The 22,138-nt window shown below is 56.9% G+C and overlaps 2 protein-coding genes across 4 annotated transcripts; one reads left to right on the forward strand and one right to left on the reverse strand.

The window, feature by feature from the left end:
• Positions 1 to 4,544: 4,544 nt before the first annotated feature.
• On the reverse strand, positions 4,545 to 10,504 carry LSM4 (LSM4 homolog, U6 small nuclear RNA and mRNA degradation associated). Its single transcript, XM_062634322.1, has 5 exons — positions 10,306 to 10,504; positions 10,154 to 10,195; positions 9,945 to 10,043; positions 7,340 to 7,523; positions 4,545 to 5,271 (listed from the first exon to the last, which is right to left on the reverse strand). Exons 1-5 carry the CDS (start codon positions 10,306 to 10,308, stop codon positions 5,183 to 5,185), a joined length of 417 nt encoding a protein of 138 aa, XP_062490306.1. The 5' UTR covers positions 10,309 to 10,504; the 3' UTR covers positions 4,545 to 5,182.
• A 326-nt stretch (positions 10,505 to 10,830) lies between these two features.
• PGPEP1 (pyroglutamyl-peptidase I) lies at positions 10,831 to 20,385 on the forward strand. 3 transcript variants are annotated; one of them, XM_062634325.1, is made up of 5 exons: positions 10,831 to 10,916; positions 13,182 to 13,234; positions 17,994 to 18,110; positions 18,582 to 18,814; positions 19,454 to 20,385. In XM_062634325.1, the coding sequence occupies exons 1-5, from the start codon at positions 10,883 to 10,885 to the stop codon at positions 19,644 to 19,646; spliced, it is 630 nt and encodes a 209-aa protein (XP_062490309.1). In that variant the 5' UTR covers positions 10,831 to 10,882; the 3' UTR covers positions 19,647 to 20,385. The 3 variants fall into 3 exon arrangements, with proteins under 3 accessions (XP_062490309.1, XP_062490307.1, XP_062490308.1); XM_062634323.1 differs by lacking the exon at positions 10,831 to 10,916 and adding an exon at positions 11,923 to 12,647; XM_062634324.1 differs by lacking the exon at positions 10,831 to 10,916 and having other exon boundaries at positions 11,923 to 13,234.
• Positions 20,386 to 22,138: the final 1,753 nt, after the last annotated feature.

The raw sequence follows: 22,138 nt of genomic DNA on the forward strand, positions 1-22,138 counted from the left end.
CCGTTACCGGGGCAACCGGAGGGTAAACGGGAAAACAGCGCGAGGGCCGCTGGGCTGACGTCAAGGCGGGGGAGGGGGCGGTCACGTGGCCCCGCGAAGGCGCGCGCGCCCCCCGCCGGGGATGATGGGCACAAAAGGGAGGGGAGGGGCGGGACCGGGACCGGGACCGGGACCGGGAACCGGGAACTGACAGCGGGCAATGGGAACGGGGCACCAGGCACCGGGGCTGGGCACCGGGACCTGACACCGGGCAATGGGAACGGGGCACCGGGCACCGACACCGGGCAATGGGGCACCGGGACCTGACACCGGGCAATGGGAACGGGGCACCAGGCACCGGAGCTGGGCACCGGGACCTGACACTGGGGAAAGGGGCACCGGGATCTGACATCGGGCAATGGGAACGGGGCACCGGGCACCGACACCGGGCAATGGGGCACCGGGACCTGACACCGGGCAATGGGAACGGGGCACCAGGCACCGGAGCTGGGCACCGGGACCTGACACTGGGGAAAGGGGCACCGGGATCTGACATCGGGCAATGGGAACGGGGCACCGGCCACCGACACCGGGCAAAGGGGCACCGGGACCTGACACCGGGCAATGGGAACGGGGCACCGGGCACGGGGGCTGTGCACCGGGACCTGACACCGGGCAATGGGAACAGGGCACCGGGCACCGCCACCGGGCAAAGCGGCACCGGGGCTGGGCACCGGGACCTGACACCGGGCAATGGGAACAGGGCACCGGGCACCGACACCGGGCAAAGGGGCACCGGGATCTGACACCGAGCAATGGGAACGGGGCACCGGGCACCGGGGCTCGGCACCGGGACCTGACACCGGGCAAAGGGGCACCGGGATCTGTCACCGGGCAATGGGAATGGGGCACCGGGCACCAACACCAGGCAAAGGGGCACCGGGACCTGACACCGGGCAATGGGCACCCACCGGTGAAAGGCACCGGAGGTCAATGATCCAAACACACCGGGAGCAGCCAGCCCGTGAGCTGTGCGTGCCGGCTCCCCCCCCACCCCGTCCCACCGGCACTACCGTCGCTGTGCCCCGGTGACAGCGGTGCCACCGCACGGTTCACCACGGGGGGAAGGGGGGGGGGGGGCTCCCGCCGCGGCGGTTCCCTGATGCCGCGGCACAAGGGACCCCTGCGGCCCCCCCCTCGGTACCGGCGGTGCGGAAGGGGTTAAGCGGCGGGGCCGCCGCACGTCACGGCCGGCCAGGCCCGCGGGCGGCTGAGGGGGCGGATCGGCGTCAGCGGCTGACGTCAGGGCCGATGGCCGCCGATAACCCCCCCCCTCCCGGCACCGGCAGGATGCGGCCCCCGCCGGAGGGGTCGCGGGGGGACCCGGTGCCGAGGGGAGGTGATGGTGGCGGATGAGGGCACGGCTCAGGCCACAGGGGACACCGGTGACAACCAGGACAAGGCTGGGCCCCCCCCCGCAGCCGATGGAACCCCAACCAAAGCCTTGATTAAAGCCCAAATCAGCGCCTTTCCCTCGGGCTGTCCCAGCCCCGGTGCCGGTGCCCCGGGGGGGGTTGGGCCCGGGCTCCCTGTCCCTGTTTCCGCTGCAAGCCCATCATTAGGGAGCGGTGCGGCCGGACCGGCAGGTTCTGGCGTCCCGTCCGGGCACAGCGATGGATGGGGACCGGGGGAGCAGCTCCTCCTGCCCCAGGGCATCCGTCCCCATCCGGTGCGGATGCACCCGTGGACAGGGCTGCCTGCACCCCATGGGGATCCATGGATGTGCTCCTGCCTGCACCCCCATCGCAATGGGGCTGCAGCTGGATGAAATGAGAACCAGCTTCAGCTGAAGGTGCTTTAATCAGTTGCAGGAGGAACGAACCGGCCCCAGGGCCTCCCTGGAAGAGCGGCTGGCCCGTGGCCACGGATGCGAGCCATGAGCCACGATCCACGAGCCATGATCCGTGCTCCGGCTGGGCCCAGCCACCAGCACCCACCAGCAAAACCCCACCTCTGCCAGGGTCACAGCACCCTGTCCTCATCCTGCCGCATCCCCCCTGTCGCCACTGGTGCTCATCCCACGTGTCCCTTGTCCCCAAACCGGAGTCACCACCGGTGGTGGCAGCTCGATGCCCGCAGCGAGGCGGCAGCTTCATTTTCTTAATGAGCATTTAATGAGGGCCGTGATTCAGCCCCTTCTGCCCCCCGGGAGGACACAGGCGTGGGGAGCAGGAGCGGGGCGGTCGCTGCCCATGGGGCTGGTGGCAGTGCCACTGTCACCTCGGCTCGGGGACGGAGCTGCTATTCCCGGCGGCGCCGGGCACCCCCTGAGTCACGCTGCGCTTCCCACCTGCCAGCCGGGATATATTTACCCTGGAGCAGGCGGTGAGGGTTTGGGATGAGCCCGTGTCACCGCTGCCACCACCGGACCTCAGCCACGCAACACCAGGGCCACGGGCACCAGAGCATCCTTGCGGCAGGACCCCGCGCAGCTCCCGCTCTTCCCATGGGACCATCCCCAGCTCCTTGATGCTGGTGGTGCCTGATCCTGCTTCAGCCAGACAAGGTGTCACAGCACTGCTGGACACCCACAGCCTCAACGCGAGATGCCCACACGCCACCATGGGTGCACCCGCATTGCCCTGCTCCTGCATAAAGGGAACAAGGGAGAGCGGTCGCTGTCCCGGGATGCGCTCCGTGGGCTCGGGGCTCACAGGGGAAGCTGCCTCTTAGTCACTGCCGCAGGGGGAGAGAGAGGAACAGAGCAGGGAATACAAGGAGTCAGCGGCCACCAGTGCCCGCCCCCAAAAGCCAACCCCACACTGGTCCCAAGGGGCTGCAATGGCCCCGGGGGCCTCAGACAGTGAACCCAGGCACGAAAAAACATCATCGTTATAAAAAAAAAACCATAAAGAAAGGAGGAAAACACGAGGGGGAGGGGGAGGAGGAGGAGGAGGCTTTGACGTGTATTTTTAGTTGCTTAGCGCAGCCTTCAAGTATTTGGGCAGCCACTCCCTCCGCGTCACACGCGGCTGCTGGGGAACTATTCCTGTGCTGAGGCACCGGAGCCATGAGTCACGGAGCCACCGGCACGGCCACGGTGGCACCGGGAACAGAGACAGGGCCATGCTGGTCCCCATGGGTCCTAACCAGCCGGGTCCTGCCGGGCTGAACCCCCCCCCCTCCCCCCCAGCCCTTCCTCCTCCTCCCTGGTTGTGGCTCTCATCTCGCTCCTCCCTGGTTTGTTCTTGGCTTGCTGTGGTTTTCCAGCAAACAGCAGCCCCAACCACTCCGTTTTGGGGCAGAAAGCCCTAAAAGCACAGGCAACGGGGGCAGCGCTGCCCATGCTCAATGCTGCTCAGACAGAGCCATCATCCCCCCCATCCCGCTGCTGCACAAGGAAGATCGTCCCCCGCTGGCCTTCCAGGGGTGGAAAAAGGAAGGGGGAGGCTTTAGGAAAGGCTGCAGGAGCCTGGGCTTGTCATTAAACAACAGCAGAACCTCAGCAGCTCCCAGGCCCGAGCCCAGAGCTCCAAGCAGGAGATAAGGAAGACTTGGAGGACTCTGCCCTGTTCCCAAGCCAAAGGCCCCATTGTTGCAGGGCTTTATCCAGCCAGCACTGCCGCTGCCGCTTCCTCATGCACCAGGAACACGGGGAGGTTCTGTGGCTGGAGGGACTCGAAAGGGAGGGAGCAGGTTGGGAAGGGAAAGTCTGACACAGGGCTCGGGCCGGGCTTTGTTCAAATGCCACCCGGGCGTTGATGGTGAGTTTCCAGCAGGGAGGAGGACACGTGTGCCCCATTCCCAACGCCTGGAAGCGGCTCCATGCAAGCCCATCTGCTTGGGGGGTTGCTGCTTACAGCAAGGGTTGATGTGAGGCTGGGGTCCAGGGGGGCTCAGCACCAGTACAGACAGAGAGGGAACCGCTTGGCAGAGGTTGGTTTATTCCTGCTCACCACGGAGTTCTAGAAACAGTAAAAAAATAAGTCTATAAAAGCATGTTCCTCCTCGGAGCAGTGGCAGAGAACAGGCTCCAATGGGGGGGGGAATCAGGTGTGCACCCCCCCAAAACAACAGAAACCACCCCAAAACCTCTTCAGAGCGAGTCACAAGATCAGCTTTCCCCCTAAAATTAAGCTTTTTCACCCATTCACGGGGCAGAGGCAAGGCCAGAGCCTCTTTCTTCCCCACATTCCATTCCCGTCAGCCAGGATGTTTTGTGGGTGCGTTTTCCTCATGGGACCCTGTGGCCCCGTGGGCTGCAAGACGGGAATACCCTGAGCTGGGAATTCCCAGGAGCTTCCCAAACCTGTGGCTGGGACACGCTCACAGCCTGGCCTGTGTCCCCAGGGACTGGAAAAGGAGGAGAAGAGGAGGTGGAGGGAAGGGAATCATCAGGTGTTGGGAATGAGCTGGAGAAATCTCAGCACTCAGGACTTTGTGTCACCGAGTTTGCAAAGTGTGTGGGGGGAATAAGGGAAATAACAGAGTTGGGGACACAAACATCCCAGAAAAGCCTTTTCCATCCAAGGGAACTTCCCTCTGAAGTCAACTCAGCCACACACTCACTGGGAGATGCTCGTTTATCACCAAGTTCTCTTGGGAACAACCCCTGAAGGCCAAAGGAACGTTTGTCCCGAATCCTGCCTTAAGCCATAGGAGGGAGACAGAAGGGACTGGCCAGGAAGAGAAGCAATCAAGAGCTTCCAGGTTGGCTGTTTCTAAACCACCCCAAACCCTTAAGACTACTCACAGAAAGATACAAGGTCCTGGAGTTGGGTGTTTTCAACCCAAAGCACTCCCATCTGGTACAAATGCAACGAGTCTCAAGTATAAAAAGAAAGATTCCAGACCATCCAGAAGGCGTTTGTTTGCCTTTGATCTGGTACCATGGAACAGGATCATCCTTCCAATGAAACTGGGGAGCCTGGAAAACTAAAGTATTTTCACTCCTAGGAGCAGCAGAACCAAAGCTCCTGAAGCAGGGATGGGGCAGTTTAAGTAAATCCAATGATTTGCCTACTACAAGGAGCAAATAACTCCACTTTTTACCACATGAAATTGCGAGAGGGGCTTCCAAAGGACATGATTTGGGCCTGGCTCGATGGGTGGAAGAGGAGGAAGGGGACACTTTTGAACACATGGCAATCCTGAGGTGGAAACCCCATGGGCATCGCAGCCCCAGCCCCAGCCCCGGCCAAGCTCACTGCTTTGCTGCTTGTCTGCCTGGCTTTTTCTCCTGCTGGCCTCTTCCGGTGCCTGGGATCCCTCGGCCACGGCCACCAAAGACACCTATGGGGCAGAAAGAAAGAGCAGGGGGTAAGAGCATCACTGCAACGTCTCCCAGCTGCCCGGAGCTGTAGTTATCCATGTGCTCCCCTCTTTTTCCAGCCTTAGAAACAGGACTTTTACATCTCTCCCTTCTCTGTTCCAGAGCCTGGATTTATAAGGTGCATCAATGGATTCCCCCTCCTCAGCTGTACCTCCCTGGTCTGTTCCCTGCCCTAGAGCCGTGCCCTCACCCTCTGTTGAATCTACTCCTGAGAAATGGATCCATGGAAGCAGCAGTGTTTTAAGAGCAGTGGGATGAGCAGGTTCTATGTGTGTCCCCTGCAAGCTGAAACAAGGAAGGGGGGCACTTGGTTTGGCTGCAGGAGCTGCCCTGGGACCCACCGCTGGGCCCCCCCTCCCTGCAGAGTCACCCCAGCCCCACAGCAATGCCAGGCTCTGACGCTGATCTCGGTGCTCGAGGGGCTCTGGATCCACCCAAGCCCACGAGGCAGAGCCCAGAGGACACCCAGGGCAGGCACAAGGGCTTCTCCAGAGCCCTCTGCTCACTCCATGGAGGGGACATGCCTCAACCAGAGGCAGAGGATGACTCCTAACCCTGCAGTGCTGGGGATGCTCCCAGTGAGGCTGAGCTAAGGCTGCCCCACTCCTGGCTTTGGCAAGCTGAGAAGTAAAAGCCAGAAGGATTCCCAGTGTCAGGAACAATAATCCTTTCAAGCGCGTGCTCAATTGCAGCTTCCCTCCTGCCTGCTGGCCTCCCAACCAACGCGTCCTGCCTTTCTTTTTCCCCCTTCCTCTCCTCATGTCTCACTAATGGGAGCCAAAGCTTGGAGCTAATTAGCAAATACCAAAGCTTCCCTTTAACATATTCCATCAGCACATTGAGGTTGCACATCAGAGCAGCAGGGAGCTCCACCTCCGACGGAGCCAGGGCTCTGCTCCGCTCTCCCAAGGTGGGTATTTCCACAGCAGAGAAAACAGAGCAGGCAAACTGTTTGTCCAAGTAACCACATCCAAAAAAGCTGCTCTGCCAAAGGGAGAAAGGGAAGGAGGGGGAAAGAAAGGCGCCTTCAGCTTTGTAAAGGTCACTTCTATGTGTTGGGAACTGCCAGGATGTCCCAGGGCAGCACAAGGCTCCAGGGTTTTCCCCTCCCCAAGGTCCTTGGATGGCCCCAGGTAGTGCCCAGCTTCCCACTGGGATTCCTTGCAGAGGTGGCTTCTGAAGGGTGCTCTGCAGAGACCTCAATCATGGCTCAGGCCTTAAGGCTCCTTCCAAACCCCAGCATCTCCCAAGCGGTGTTGGAGCAAGGGAGCACACTCAGGATCTGAAGCTCCTACTGCAGGCTAAGCCTGGCCCAAGAGTGACCCCAGGGCTGAGCGACGTGACCACAAAGCGAATGGCAAGGATGCGGCAGGAGGGGCGAGCAGGCAAGGAGAGGAACAGCTCTCAGGCTTCCAGCAGGGCCATTTGGGGAGGAAAGAACAACCCATCCCCGAGGTGAAGCGCCCCGAGCTCAGCTCAGCCCAGGAAGTGGCACAGGGAAGGAAGAGTTTGCTTTTGTGACCTATTTCTTCCCAAGCAGCGACCTCCCCTTTGATCAGAAGCACGAGTTCTTCACTCGGAGCAGCAGAAGCACAGCCCCTGGGATAGACAATAAATCAACCAACAAGGCAGGAGATCCAAAGCGCCATTCCGATGGAAGCTGATGGGTTTTTATCAGTGCCACGGTTAGAGCTCAGTCTGTTTCCAAACAGAGCAGCCATTTGTTCCCCTCCCTGCCTCTCTAAGCTAAGAGAGACCAGGTTCATCAAGCCACGCTCCCAAACCAGCCAGGAGGGGTAGGAAGAGTCAAGTTCAGACTCTCTTAAGCTCCTGCCCAACCCCAGGAACGAGGGAGGCACATCCCTGGCACGAATCCTTCCCTGAAGCTGCCTCACAAGCGAGGCAACACACATGAACTGGACCAGATCCTGCACTGGAGCGGCTCCAGCTTCTCCCAGCCACGCAGCTGGGGTTCAAGCTGGGAAGCAGGAGCCGTTCCTTGCCCTGAAAACCAAAGAGGAGCATTACCTCGTCCAGCACCTCCAACGCCACGGCCCTTCTGTTGCTTCTGCTGTTGCATCCCACCACGGCCTCTGCCCTTGGACACCACCTCCTCTTTCACCATGTCAATGATCTCATCGGGGATCCGCAGGTATTTAATGGTGCTGCCACGAATGTAGCACTCTGGCATCCTCCAGAACTTGTCTCCATCCTATTGGGGAGCAACACACTCGGTTACAAACAAAACTTGGGGCTTGGCTATCTACTTCTGGGGCATTTTTGAGGGTTTCCATCACATCTGGAGTGTGTGAGAGCTCCAGAGACCTTTTTGGGGAGCACTATCTGAAAGCAGGAGCACAAAAGGGTGGGTTTTTCCCTCCAGAACACGGAGCCCTGCAGGCTGGGGAGGGCACTGAGCCACGAGCGACTGCACTTTCAATTCACTGCCTCTGACACTTGCTGCAAGCGGAAGAAGAGGAGGCTGAGGAAACAAGCACCTTCCCTTCTAAGAAAGGGAATCAAAAGTGGGGCTGGAGAGGCCAACGTGGGGAGCTCCAAAAGCTCGGGTAGGAGAAACCAGAGCTGCAGCAAAGGCACGGCTGGGTTTGTCCTCCAGCAGCCCCAGCTGGGAGTCGCCTCCCTGCTGCGCTCCTCTGGGTGTGGATGGAGCAGGGAGGCAGCTCCGGAGCTGTGGGCTCTGCACCACCAGAGCAGCTGTGGAAAGAAGGAGCTGGTGGGTTCTTGATAGAGAAAAGAAAGTCTCCAGGTGCCCCATTATGGAGCCGGGATCTCCACACAGGGTTTGTGGGTTGGGCACCAGCTCCAGGGCTTTCCTAGGACACAACCCAGGAGGGTTTCAGCTCCCGCATCCCGGGAGCGGCTCTGGGAATAGGAACGGAGCTGAACAACAACTCGGCTGCCCATGATGTCAGTGGGAGGAGGGACAGGGACCCGCCTCGTCCCGCAGCTCCAGCAGGGGCTGGCTGCAGATGGGATGGCTCCAGCCCAGCCTCAAGCAGCAGCATGTGGAAGAGGCATCTGCGGTGTCTCCGAGGAGCAGCAGCAGGAACGCCTCGTTCCTGCTCTCCTGGGATGAAACGGTTCCACGCACACACCCCAGGAGTTATTTGGGGCGCCTCAGCCTGCCCGGGCAAGTCCTTTGCACACAAGACAAGGCAGAAGCAGCTCCCTTCCAAGAGACACCCGCCAGACCCCGCCCTGCCTCGGGCCCGCCCGGCTGCTCCTTGGCTCGGGGTAAGGGAAGGGACGGAGGAGGCTCCTCCGCTTCCTCGTTCCGGCCTCCCCGCAGTAAACAAGCGCCTCCCGGCCGGGGCCGGGGCTCGCCCGCCGCTCCGTGCCATCTAGCGGCCAATCCCCACCAGTGCCACCAGTACCAGCCCCGGAGCGGCTCCAGCTCCCGCTTCCACCCGGCCTTTGGAGGCGTTCGGGTATCTCAAGGCTGGCAGGGGCTGCCAGGATGCCTGGAGATCCCTGCGGCACCCACGGCGCGGGCACAGGGAAGGGTTTGCTCCCGTTTTCCATCTCTTAGCCCCAAAGGTTCCTCTCAAACCTTGCTCAAGGGGTGGTTCACTGCATCAAACACGCCTCTGTGCCCCAGCACTGTCATAGAAGCATGGAATGGTTTGGGTTGGAAGGGACCTTAAAGCTCCTCCAGCTCCAACCCCTGCCATGGGCAGAGACCCCTTCCACTGGAGCAGCTTGCTCCAAGCCCCTGTGTCCAACCTGGCCTTGAACACTGCCAGGGATGGGGCAGCCACAGCTTCTCTGGGCACCCTGTGCCAGCACCTCAGCACCCTCACAGGGAAGAGCTTCTGCCTTAGATCTAACCTGAACTTCCCATTTCAGTCTGAAGCCATCACCCCTTGTCCTATCACTACAGTCCCTAATGAAGAATCCCTCCCCAGCATCCTTGCAGCCCCCTTCAGACACTGGAAGCTGCTCTGAGGGCTCCATGCAGCTTCTCTTCTCCAGGCTCACAACATCAGCTCCTGGGGATTTGCAGAGAGGTTTTCAGGAGCACGAGGAGCTCTGCCAGGCTCTCGCATCCACCCAGCTGCTGCTCCTCTCAGCAGACACCTGGCAGGGACAAGACCAGACACTTCTGGCTGAGGTCAAAGCCCAAAACACTGATCACAATCTTCGGGAGCAACTGTGGCCAAGGGCAAAAGTACCAGACAGTGCAGAGCGGAGAAACAACAGCCTCCTCTGTTGGGGAGAGTTAAGAGGAGCAAGTACATCAATCAAGCACAGGGCTTGAAGCCGACTTTGCTTCTCAAACAGCACGTGATGGAAGAGGCTCCATCCTTGGACCCATCTCAGCACGGGGCCTCCAGCCCTACGCTGAGAACCCTCTCACAGGGGGAAAGCTCTAGGGGAAGGTGTCCCTGCCCGTGGCAGTGGGTTGGAACTGGGGGAGCTTTAAGGTCCCTTCCAACCCAAACCAGGCTGGGATTCGATAGCTCTAGGAGAGGCTCACAGAGCATTTGTGTGCCGTGGACAGCGCTGCCCTGCAGGAGCACATCGGCCTTTGCTATGGATGCTATAAACCACCCACGGTAAACACGGCTTTCAGGCGGAGGCCCCGCGGGGCCGCTCGGGGGCCGGGCCTTACCCGGGACGTGCAGATGACCTCCCGCAGGTTGATGTTCATCCAGTTGTCGCAGCTCACCAGGTGCCCGTTGTACGTCTCCCCGTTCTTCAGCTCCACCAGCTGCGGGACACACGGGTCACGGCGCAGCCCCAGCACACGGACCGGTACCGGTGCCGCTGGGGCCAGGAAGGGGAGCGGGCCCGGGGCTGGGCCGCGCTGCCGGTACTCACCATGGGGTGGTTCTGCGCCGTCTTCAACAGGGACAGGGGCAGCTGCGGGGGGAAGAGAGAGGCCTCAGGTACCTGAGGGGCCCGGGGCAGGGCATGGCCGCAGACTGAGCCGGGCCCTCCCACCCCACGGTCCCGGCCCCGCCACCACTCACCATCGTGCCGGAGCCACCGCCGCGCCGGTCGCTGCCGCTCAAACCGCCCCCGGCCCCTCGCGGGGCCAATCAGAGCGCGGCGCTGCCCTGGCGAAGCCAATCAGAGCACGGCGCGCTCACAGCAGAGCCAATCAGAGCACCCACGGCATACGGCCGCAAAGCAACACCACGACCGTTCCGGTCCGCGCCTTTACGACAGCGCCGTAAATAGAAAGAGGGGGTGGCGGGCGGGAGGGAAGCGGTGGCGCGCCCGTTTCCCGTTACCCGCGGATCCCGGTTCGTGCCTTTTCCACCCCCCACCTTGGGTCGAGCCGGAGCTTCTTAGAGCCCCCCCCGGAGGGCACCGCTCAGCGGTGAAGAAGCTCCGGGCCCAGCCCCGGCGCGTCTCCCCGAGCGACTTCCGCGCTGGCGGCGGAAGTGGTGCGTATGGGCCGCTCTAGGCAGCTTGGCGGACCGCACTCTATGGTAGTGGTGGCGGCGGCGGGGCGGAGCGCGCTCGGTGGTGGCGGGGCGGGGCGGGGCGGGGCCGGGAGCTCAGTGCGGGGCGGCGGCGGCGGCGGGACGGGACCGGAGCGCGATGGAGAAGCCGCGGCGGGCGGTGGTGGTGACCGGTACGGGGGGAGCGGGCCGGGCACGGGGGTCCTGGCGGGGGGGCAGCCCCATGGCGGGGGGGTGTGGGGTGAGGAACGGGGCTGTGGGGGAGCTGTGGTTGGGTTCGGTGAGGGGCGCGCAGCCGCTGCCCCGGTGCTCAACCATTGAGGGGGGGGTTCGGGACCCCCCGTTTCCCGTCCCTGACCCTCCCCAGGGGTGCGTGGTTGGGGGAAGGAGGGGATTGAGGCTGCGGAGGAGTGGGGAGAAGCGGCGGGGATGCGGGAGGGGGCTTGTGCGCTCCGGCCACCCCATCCTGAGCCATGGGCGAGTGGGAGCCGGGACCGCGCTCAGCCCCCGGGGCCCGGGGGAAGGATGAGCAGGGGAACGCGAGGGGACGGGAGGCCCCAGCGTCGCAGGCGGGAGCTTGTCAGGCTCCTTTCCCCGGGGTACAAAGGGCGGCGGGTTGATTTGTGGGGCAGGCAGTGCTGTGACAAATGGGGATCGGGGAGGGGGGAACTATTGAGGGCTGGGGTTTGAATGGGCGAGAGGGGCTCGCTGCCATCGCGGGTTGCGCTGGAGGCTGAGCGGCTTTGCAAGGGAGCGCTTGGAGAGGGAAGGAGCAGGTGGCAGATCCCGGCTTTGGGAAAGCCGGGATCGCTGCGGAGCCGTGACTAAACAGAAACCCGGCGTCAGTGAATCAGTCCCCTCCTGCGTGCGGTGCTTCCCCTGCCTCCTGCCCCGCTGTGTGCGGGGAAGCCTGTTCCTATAGCGCAGCGCTGCTCCTCGGGTCTGCCCCTGGGGGATCATCTCCTGGTGCTGTCACACTGGGCTCCCGTCAGCTGCAGCGGGGAGGATCGGTGCTGGTCGCGCACGGGGTCTGGTTTAGGAGTGGGGAAGGAGCTCATCCCATCGGCATCCCTGCCGCTGCCGTCCTGAGCCTTGGAGGGCCCTATTGTGGATGTGGAGGAAGTCCTGGGCATGCTCGCTGGAGTTCCCTGCTGCTCACAAAGTTGCTTATACCGGGAGGATCCAGGCAGGAGATGAGGCAGAGGAGCAGTAGCCCACGGTGGTGTTGGTGCCCGTTCACTTTGGAGCAGGAGGGCTCCGTTCTGTGTACGGGCACCTGTAGGATTCCAGCCTTCCCGTGGCTGGATTGTTAGGAGGAGCTGGATGTGTTTGGATTCCATTGGGTTCAGGCTCTCATGGTTTCTTTAGCAAGGAGCCTTTGCAGGTCCTGCTTGTGCCTGGACATCACTGACTTGCAGAACCACCCGAGAAGGGGTTCAGTGCTTGGACTTGTTCACCTCTGCTGCAGTCGTAGCTTGTCTTGGGAACACTGGAGGTTTGCTCCCAGGAAAACCCCGACGTTTGGATCTTGTGGAAACCTTCAGCACGTTCCTTTTGGGCAGATATCGACATGGGTTTGACTGTAAGAGCCCCATGAGTGTGGATGAGCCTACCCCGTGCAAACCCTGCGTGCGGCGTAACCTCAGCCCTGCCATTGAGAGCAAATAGAACGTTTCCATTAATGTGTCACATAATATTTGTGGTCCCTCTCAAAGCCTTTCAGGAGTTAGGCACAATTTATGTCTCTTAATGGCAGGAGGCTCCCAGGGAAGCTCTGACAGTTCAGATTAAAGCGTATCGACGTTGTGCCCAGATGAATTGCCCAACCTTTGTGTGCTTGCTCAGGAGGAGATGTTGGGGGTTACTGGTTAACTCTGAGTTGCTCATTAGGAAATCAAGATGTGGCGAGTAAATGGCATTGATAACGTTATCATAACCTTTCCTGCTTGCTGGAGGTGAGTGTCCAGAGAGCCCGTTTCCTCCTAAGGCAGAACTAATGCTGGCAGAGATCATGGTGAAGATCTGAATAACTCTTTGAACCAGGCTTGTCTCCATTTGTGGAAGCATTTGCTGTGGCCTAAACCAATCAGGAATAGGAAATCCAATCAGGATTCTAATTCTGTGACATCAGGGAACTTCTCTGTTTGGACCAAGTTCTTCCAAGCTGGTCAAGGAAGGGGAAAATCCACTTGCCCCAGTGTCTGCTAGGGAAAAAGGAGTTTCTTTTGAGGCAAGCTCAGAGTACAAGGTGTACGGTTCAGTCATGGCTGTGGAGGTCTCTTAGTGCTTGGATGGAAGGTAAATAAGGCTCGGGCATTAGAAGTGGGCTTTCTTTCAGGCTCTCTATACCAGGAAAGCACAGAACCATTTTGCACCTTTCACTTGAGTCAAACCTGTTGGGATGACTTCACCACTGTGGCTTTTTCCTTCTCTTGCAGGGTTTGGTCCGTTTGGAGAGCACGCTGTTAACGCCAGTTGGATTGCAGTTCAGGTAACCCTCCACATACCTCTGTTCGTGGCAAGTTAAAGCAGAGAGCCCTGCTGATAACATCCCCCTTCTGGCTCTGGTGTGTGGCTCCTTTGGAACTTGTCTTCCCACTTTGTTACCTGCGAGCAGCTCGCTCCAGATGGTCAGGTGGTGTTTTATTCACTACTCCAAAAGCAATCCCTGAGCTAGTAGAACGTAATGGGATAGAGTTAGTGTAGCTCAGGCAAGGAAGGAATCTGTAGGCTAAGCCCCGGGGTTTGGAAGCTGTTAAACAGGGCAGGGAGCTGGGCTCTTCCTCTGCCCTGAATAAACAACCCCAGGAGAACTGCTGTGCTTGCCTCTCAGCTGGAATGGGGGAGCTGGTTAACCTTTAAGCCAAGCCTCATCTGCAATGAGACTTCCCCCTTGTAGCCTGTGGAGTCAAGTAAACTGCAGAGTCAAGTCCACCGTGGGTCTGAGGACTCTGACCTGCCCTTGGCTTATTCCCCTCTGTTCCTTCTGCTTTTGGTGCTGGGCTGCAGCAGGCAAAGCAGGAGGCATGGGGTGGTGGGGACCAGGTGGTGTTTGTCCCTCCGGATCCAGCCTCCTCTCTGCTGAGGAGCAGCACGGGATGCTCCATCAGTTTATGCCACTTGTAGCTGCACATCTGCAGGAGCACGTTCATCCTGCACCCCAGCAGAGGCGAGGAGCAGAGCCAGACTCCTGCCAGAGGCCCAGCTGAATGAAGGAGTTAAGGTCACTTGCTGTAAAAGCATTACCTAGGGCCAGTGCTGCCACATTATCCCCTTCTTCCTTATTTGTCACTTCTGGCTGCGGTTTATGACAAAGCTGCTGGGAATTCAAGGGTACCTTTTAGTACAGTTGTCCAGGGAATTAGATCTATTTTTCTCCCCAGCACATCTCTCTTCCCTTCAGAGCTCAGAGATTAATATCTTCTTTAGAATGCTTTTAAATTAAATCACAAACTCTAATCAATTACAGTCAACTAACGTCCAGATGTCTAATGGGGTGGCTGGTACAAGAAGAAACCTTTGCCTCCCAGAGCCTTTTGGAAATGAATATATCCGAGTTAGGGTTTGCTTGGTTTAAGTTTGGGGGGGAAATGCAAGTATATGGGGGGAAAAAATGGCCTGGTACTGAAATTGAGCAGCGAGGCAACTGGATTTGGTCTGTTCTTACTCGTGTGAACCAGCTACTTTTATTCTAGGCGGGATAGACAAAAGGGTGTTGTGCTTGTGGAGCAGGAAGAGTGGTGGCTGCTGTGATGGCGCTTGCAAACACACACCTAATGTTTAATGTCACTCCTCCAGCACGGCAGCTCGAGGCACTGGTGGCTGCTCAGCTGAGGGCTGAAGGCACCACGTGCCTTTCCCATTCATTTTTAGGGGCTTGGGGGTGTTTGGAGAGTCTCAAACCGGAGTTGGAGCCTGTGCTTTGTGCTGCCTTGGAGCCCGTCTCCCTCCCGAGTCCTGAGCTCCTCACTAAAGCCCAGCCTTCAGGCAGCAGCGGGGAGGATTTTGCCTTCCCTCACCCTGCTCAGCCCCGAGAGGCCCAGACAAAAAGGAACAGCATGGCTTTGAGCGCAGGCGAGTTGGGCATTGTGCGGGTTTCAGACGGGGGACTTCATGGAGCTGAGGGGACACAAAGGCGCGTCTGCGCGCCGGAGCCCCAGACGCTGTGATCTGCATCTTAATAGAAGAAAAATCAATTAAACAATCTTGCTAAATCCTCCCTTGCTCCGGGGCTGAGCTCCTTCGGCTTTATTACAGCTTTTATTAGCCCGCATCCCGAGGAAGCCAATTCCCTGCTTCTCTCTCCGCTCCTCTTCGGTGTTATTTGGCACGGACGCGGGGTGTCTGTTCCTGCCGACTGCAGCGGGCTTCCAGGAGAGCTGCTTGCCTTTGAAAGCAAAGGGAGTTTCACACATGGGTACCTTCGATGGCAGCCCTTGCAGTGTAATAATGGGGAGGTGTTCGGAGATTTGGGCGCCTCAGGGAGAGATCCTCTATAAATTCAGCGGGAATAACAACATCTTTCTGCTCTGTTTTTCCCTGTTAATGTGGATTTTCTGTCCCATGATTTCCTTTGGAGGAATTTCCTCCGCGGCAGTTTTTGCTTGGGAAGGACCTTCCTTTCAAGAAGTAGTTACTGAAACGAGCTTTTCTGTTCATTTTCCAGCCTCCTGGGTGTAACTTAGGTGTAGACACAGGTGGACTGTGAAGCGAATGGGCTCCTGCCTTCATCCCCCCAAAGTGCTGCTGGCTGAGGAGAAGGAGGAGGAGGAGAGAGGTCAGGCTGTGCTGTGACATTACTAAGGACAATTGCTGTCAGGGTGTCTAGACAGACCTGATAAGGATATTAAAGGCTCACAAAGGCGACCATTGTGGAGGGGTCAGGGAAGCGGGCAGACGCGTTCGGGTTGCTGTGGCTGTCAGGTATACAAGGGAATGAGTTGTCTGGGGGCCAGTGGACATCTTTATTATGGACTGGAAGCAGCCAGTGCTGTGCTTGGTTAAAGGGAAGATGTGGGTTTGTAAAGCTGGGGTTTGGAGCTGTCACTGTGGGGCTGAGCCCAAGGTGTCTCCTTTGTGCTGCCAGGAAAAGTTTCTGCAGTGAAGCTCATGTTAAGGAACTGTTTGATGCTCTTTAGGGCCGTGATGATGGATTCCCCCCTGTTAACACTGGAGATCTTCCTAAAGAGACTGACTTGTATTTGAATGCTCTCATTTGTAAGCTACTTACTTTATTAACGCGCCACATAAACCAGCTGACGTCTTGAAGGCAGATCTGTGCAAAAGACATGTGGTGAAACATCACTTAGCATCCCTCTCTGGTAATGGATGTCTGCATATGCCAGACACTAATCAATACAGCAAGCCTTTAATATCAGCCTTGCCCTCGGAGCCAGCACAAGTGATTTATCACTGCTGTTGCTCATGTCTGCTGGTCTGTGGAAGCCTTCCTCTTGCCTTTGCTGCTTTGGTTGGCTTAAACCTTGCTCCACCGGCCGTGGGCCTTACAAGTGGGATGGGTTTTCTTTACTCAGTAACGAAACCACTCGTGCTGACAACTACAGACAGAAAGGATATTGAAGTGCTGCTCGGGTTTAGATAGGGGAGGTAGGAGCGTAACGGGGAGGTCCAAAACCCTCAGCTTGTCCTCTCCTTTCAACTGGCTTTATTGCAGTGTAAACCTAGGGCAATACGACGTTGGAAGGGGAGTGAGCTTCATTGCATTTAGCTGCGGTGCACTCTTTAGCCTGAGGTTTGCATCATCTCTGTGTGCAGGAAAAGAAAGCCTAAGAACTGCATGAGAGAGCTGCTCTTGGCTCTGCTCCCCGAATCCGCACCTCCAGGAAAGGTAACTTGATCATTCAAGACTATATTGAAGAGGCCTTTGCTAGTTTGCTGCCTTCTCTGCTTGAGATCCATAAGAACAACCACAGGGGTTTGTGGCTGTGGGAGGAGCAGGTTCTGTCCTTGCTGTGCCTGCAGCCCCTTTGATGTAAGCACAAGGAACGGCTCCGTGTTCCCGGCCTGAGGAAGCTGGTGTTTCCAATTGAATGTGTTCAGGAGGAGGAGAGCAGCACCAGACAAGGAGCTTGTGCTGTGGGTGAGCTTCTAGCCTGGTCCCTGGCTCCTCAGGTTGAGCTCAGCCAATGGCTTTGGTGAAGAACCTGTGTTTTTCCAGAGGCTGGATCCTTCCCTTGAGCCCTCGGAAGTTTGGGTTTGATGGCTCCAAAAGGTTGATTTCTGATCAAGTCCTGGTGTGGGCTTGACTGGTAACACCTGAAGTATCAAGGGAGCAAGTCTCAAACTCTTACTGGGGTGTGCTGAGCCTGAGGCCAAAGAAGAACAAGGCAGAAGTATCCAGGACCATGAGGGAAGTCGGTGTTGGGATCAAACGGGGGGGAAAAAAGGCCTTTCCTCTTGCCTCTGGTTTTAAAGGTATTAAACTGACCCTTTGTGTTGTAAAAGGTACAAAGGGAAATGGGCCAAGTTTATTGCCTGGGTAGTTGGGATGTTTTCGAGCCATGGCTTTAGTTAAGGTTATAGGGGGAGAACTAATTCACTGCGTTACTTGAACCACTACGATGGTGACAGCTCATGTTGCAAAATGAAGTCAAATATATCAGGTAAATAGGTAAAAGCAGCAGTGGAAACGGGCTGTCTTGTATTCCAGATCCTGCCAAAAGGAGAGTAAGGAATATGCTGAGGAGGATGTGGCAGTGTTGCTTCCGTTTCTCATAGAGGAGTGTTCCGTGGAGCCTGATAGACACAGAGTCACAGCCTGTGACCTAACTCTGAGAGCTCCTCACCTGGAAGCAAAGAGGAATTTGCTCTCCAGGTCATCAGACAGAGGACAAATTAGACAATGAATGTAATCCTCCCAGTTTGACTTCTTCCTACAGGTACCTAGTTCTTTCAGTAGGTGAATACGAGGAGCCAAACCTTTCTTTGAAGCGTGGCTGTTGCTGATAACCATCATCACTTCAGTGTTGATCTCTTTGTTAAACACACATCAGAGCAAAGCAAACGGTCCTGTGGGTGAAGACTGTTCCTGCAGGTGCAGAGGTGCCTTTGTTGTTTCCCTGTTGTCTTGAGGTTTTTAACCGTGCTGTTTCCGAGGGGATACAGCCCGCAGTGTCAGCTGGTGTTAGTCCTTCACAGCAGGCTCACTGCACCATTAAACCTTCCAGGAGTCTCTGTCCTCTGCTGAGCTTGTGTCTGACCATCTTGGCTTTGTTTCCTGGTGTGTTTAGGAGTTGGAGAAGCTGGGGCTGCGAGATGACGTGGATCTGCACGTCTATGAAGTCCCAGTTGAATACCAGACAGTGCAAAGGCTCATTCCTGCGTTATGGAAAAAGCACAGTCCACAAGTGAGTGAGTAGAGGGAGGAGGAGAAAAGACACAGCAAATGGGTGAGATCTGTCCCACTGACAGCAACAAGCAGAATGGGAACTCCTGTTTCTAACACGTGTTCAGGCTGGTGTCCCTTTGTCGTGAGAACATGTGAATATGTAGGGTTGGAAAGCTCAGAAGAGAGCAGTGCATTAATGGGAGCAGTTGGTGTGAAGGAGCCACTGGAAAGGGCTGTGGAGGCAGCTCGTGTTGGGCTGTGCCACCGGTGGTCAGAGGTGGTCACCTTAACCCTGAGTGAATCCCAGCTTGGGCCAGGAGGGGGTGAAACAAGGAGGATGGCTCTGGATTGGACCCATGAGGTCACTGCTCAGTGACTCATTACCATGATACACATGCAGCAACCCCCAGTCTGTACCCGGGAATAGCGGGCGCTGGGTTTCCCACCGGCTGCGTCGTGGTTGATCTGACCTGGTTCTTTTCTCTTGCAGCTGGTGGTTCACGTGGGTGTTTCGGGTATGGCTACGACCGTGACTCTGGAGAAGTGCGGCCACAACGTGGGTTATAAAGGCTTGGACAACTGCCGCTTCTGCCCAGGCTCTCAGTGCTGCGTGGAAGGAGGCCCCGAGTGCATCGATTCCATTATTGACATGGACACAGTTTGCAAGAGAGTCTCAGCGCTGGGGCTGGACGTCACGGTCACTATATCGAAGGATGCTGGCAGGTATGGATGCCAGTGAGCGTGATAGAGTGGAAAGTTCATCTTCTTCTGCTCTTGCGAGACCTTCTCCTGCAGCCCTGGTGCAGCTCTGGGGCAGCAGCACAAGGGGGACGTGGAACTGAAGGAGCGAGGCCATGAGGAGGCCATGGAGATGCTGTGAGGGCTGGAGCAGCTCTGCTGTGGAGCCAGGCTGAGAGAGCTGGGCTGGGGCAGCCTGGAGAAGAGAAGGCTCCTGAAGGGGAGACCTGAGAACAGCTCCAGTGCCTGAAGGGGCTGCAGGAAACCTGGAGAGGGGCTTGGGACAAGGGCCTGTAGGGACAGGTTAAGGGGAATGGCTTGAACCTGCCCGAGGGGAGACTGAGATGAGCTCTTAGGCAGAAGCTCTTCCCTGGGAGGGTGCTGAGGCGCTGGCACGGGGTGCCCAGAGAAGCTGTGGCTGCCCCATCCCTGGCAGTGTTCAAGGCCAGGTTGGACACAGGGGCTTGGAGCAAGCTGCTCCAGTGGAAGGGGTCCCCATGGCAGGGGTTGGGACTGGATGAGCTTTAAGGTCCCTTCAACCCAAACCATTCCATGACTGTGTCCTGCAGTTTTCTCATTGGATTTGTCACCTGGTGCTAAATAAGCCCTCTCCTTGTGTTTCAGGTACCTCTGTGACTTCACTTACTACACGTCCTTATACCAGAGTCGCGGGAGGTCGGCTTTTGTTCACGTGCCTCCTCTGGGAAAGCCCTATACTGCAGAACAGCTGGGTCGGGCACTACAGGCTATCATAGAAGAGATGCTGGATGTTTTGGAGCATTCTGAAGACAAAATCACTTGTCAGCATGAACACTGAAAGTGGGCAGAAGTTACCCTAGTATTGCACTTCCAAATCCTTCCCTGTTCCTGAAGTAACTGGGGAACCAGCCTGAAGCGTGGGGACCCAAGAACTGGAGACTTCAAAAAGGAAAATCCCACTCCTAGAAATGGACCTTTTCTTTCTTTTTTTTTCTCTGTCAAATGTGTGCATTTCAGCCTAGGCAACAAAGGAGTCAGAATCTCTTCCTGGTAACACCTGCAACCCCTCATATGCGAAGCGACTGAAGTGTGTGTGCTGGGCTTGATGCAGAGCGTCTGGCAGCCGAGTGACAGCTACCAACCAGTGTAACCCAGTGCAGATGGAAGGGTTCTCACCTGGGCTTGGTGGTCAGGTGCAGGGAATTGATAACCCAGTCTTCTAATGACTAGTTTTTAAGTTGAAAGGTTTGCTTTTGTTTTGTTGTGGGGTTTCTCCCCCCCTCTTTGGCCCAAGCGCTAGGTTATGCTATAAAGAGCTGGAATGGTGTGGGATTGTCTGTTGGACAACAGCGCTTGGTGGAGACGAGGAATCTTGGGAATTGCTGAGATGGAAAAATCCTTCAGGCACTGACTTCTTACCCCACATTGTCCAAATCCTCCCAGGGTCCTCTGTCACGTACTGGTTAACCAGTAGCTGCAGATAGAAGGGCCGTGCTTTGGGTTCCTTCTGTGGCGGAGCAGGAGTTGGCTTTGGCTTCGTTTCTTGTACACAAGGATGAGCCTGACTTGGCCAAATACATCCAAATGTCTTTTTTATTCCCTTCTCTATGCCAGTCCTCAGTTTATTCCCTTCCTTACTCAAGTCAACGTATACCTCCTGTGCAAAACACCTTGTGTCATCTGTGTATGAAACAAAGCAGTAGTGGTGAAATAGCTTTGCTAAAGGCCACTTTCTCCACAGGAGACCTTCACCCTCCACTTGGTGCTAGCTGTCCTTTTGAAGGCAGAGGTTGAGTAATTGATAACTTCCTTGGTTATACATTTTCCTCCTTTGAAAGGTTAGAAGAGTAATGTTTAACTTCAATTCAGCGTCCTCGCCTTGAGTTATTAGGGGCATGAATATGCAAGCGTGCTGACTGGGAGACATTCTGCCAAATCCCAGCTAAAATCTGAAGCCTGCTGTCTGTAAACCAGAGGCAATTGGTTGAAAATGAGGAATTCTGCTTCGGATGAGTTTTCCAGGCTGGTTCGTAATGTTTCCCTCCCAGTGGGAGGGTACAGAGTGCTGCTTCTTGCATGAGCTTTCCCAGGAATTCACTGGCAGGTTCTAAGCAGGACTGGTTGATGCAGGTTTGCTGCCAGGTTACACGGCTCCAGTGAAGGATGGATGATGGTGCAGTGGGAACAGGCATCGGTGATTGATGACCCACTGAGGGGCCATTTAAATGAAGAGGTCTGATTTGATCCTAATACTCTTACAAATACATATATGTATACATATATATATCCCCCCCCCCAACATTTGGAATGCCATTATCTTTATTTTCTGATTAGGAGTGATCCTGCTCTAGTATCTCTCAGTGAGAGCTGCCATTAACTTGCTGTTTTCCAGGAGAAGTCTAGCGACAAAGGGAATAGATACCACTTCTTGCCACCCTGCGGAGGGGACCAAGGCTTCTGCAGTTGGAATAACTTGGCTGTTGTGAAGATGTTGGGATAAACTGGGGTTTTTTTTCCAAGGAAATTCCCACTGGATTTACTGTACAGGCTTTTCTGAGCAAAAGGGTTTGCTTTCAAAGTCAAGATTCTCTTTTGCACTCAGATGCGAGGTAGCGCTTGTGGGCTTGTCGGCGGGCAGGCAGGCTTTCTGGTGAGTCATTTATTCTGTTTAATGCTTTGTTGAGATATGGGTGGCTTTGACATGGTTTTTGCCAATAGTTGAGCTCCTTTTCTCTTGTAGGGTTGTCCCTTTCTGTGGTAGGAAGCTTCAGCATCGGGGTATCTTAGCTGCTGAGTGCTTGGAGGAGGAGGAATTCAGGTGTTGGGCTGAGTTCAGCAACTGGTTGAAGGGATTTTTAGGCATGCTGTTTAATTTACCTGTAACGTAGCTGGGAATGAAATGGGAGCGGAAGGGAGCAGTTGAGTGAGGGGAGAAGAGAAAAGCTAAGGAATCAGCCCTTCCCATGGGAAGGTCTGACATCCAGGCAGCCCTCACCTGGAGCAGAAGGGGTTGGAGCAGGTCACTCTGCTGGTGATGGAAGTCTCGAGGTGAGATGTGCCTTGTCTGTCCGTGTCTGTTACACGTTTGTGCTTCCTCGGAGCCTTGGAGATTCCCATCTGGATGTGACTGAGGAGGAGGAGTTCCAGGTGCATCCGTGGGCATGGTAGATAGCAGCGGCTGCGTGGGGAGAGCGGCTTTCCACACTGCTCTGTTCACCCCATGGAGCTGGGGCCTGTCCTGCCCCTACAGACATTCCTTGTTGGGTGCTCCCTGCTCCTCCAGGGTAAATCTTGAGCCAGTGCCTGTGGTTGCTGTTTGTCTGAGGGCTG

Source organism: Pezoporus occidentalis, unplaced genomic scaffold (genome assembly GCF_034315485.1).
Source record: "Pezoporus occidentalis ecotype Australia unplaced genomic scaffold, CSIRO_AGI_Poc_V1 ctg421, whole genome shotgun sequence".
Taxonomy (NCBI): Eukaryota; Metazoa; Chordata; class Aves; order Psittaciformes; family Psittacidae; genus Pezoporus; species Pezoporus occidentalis.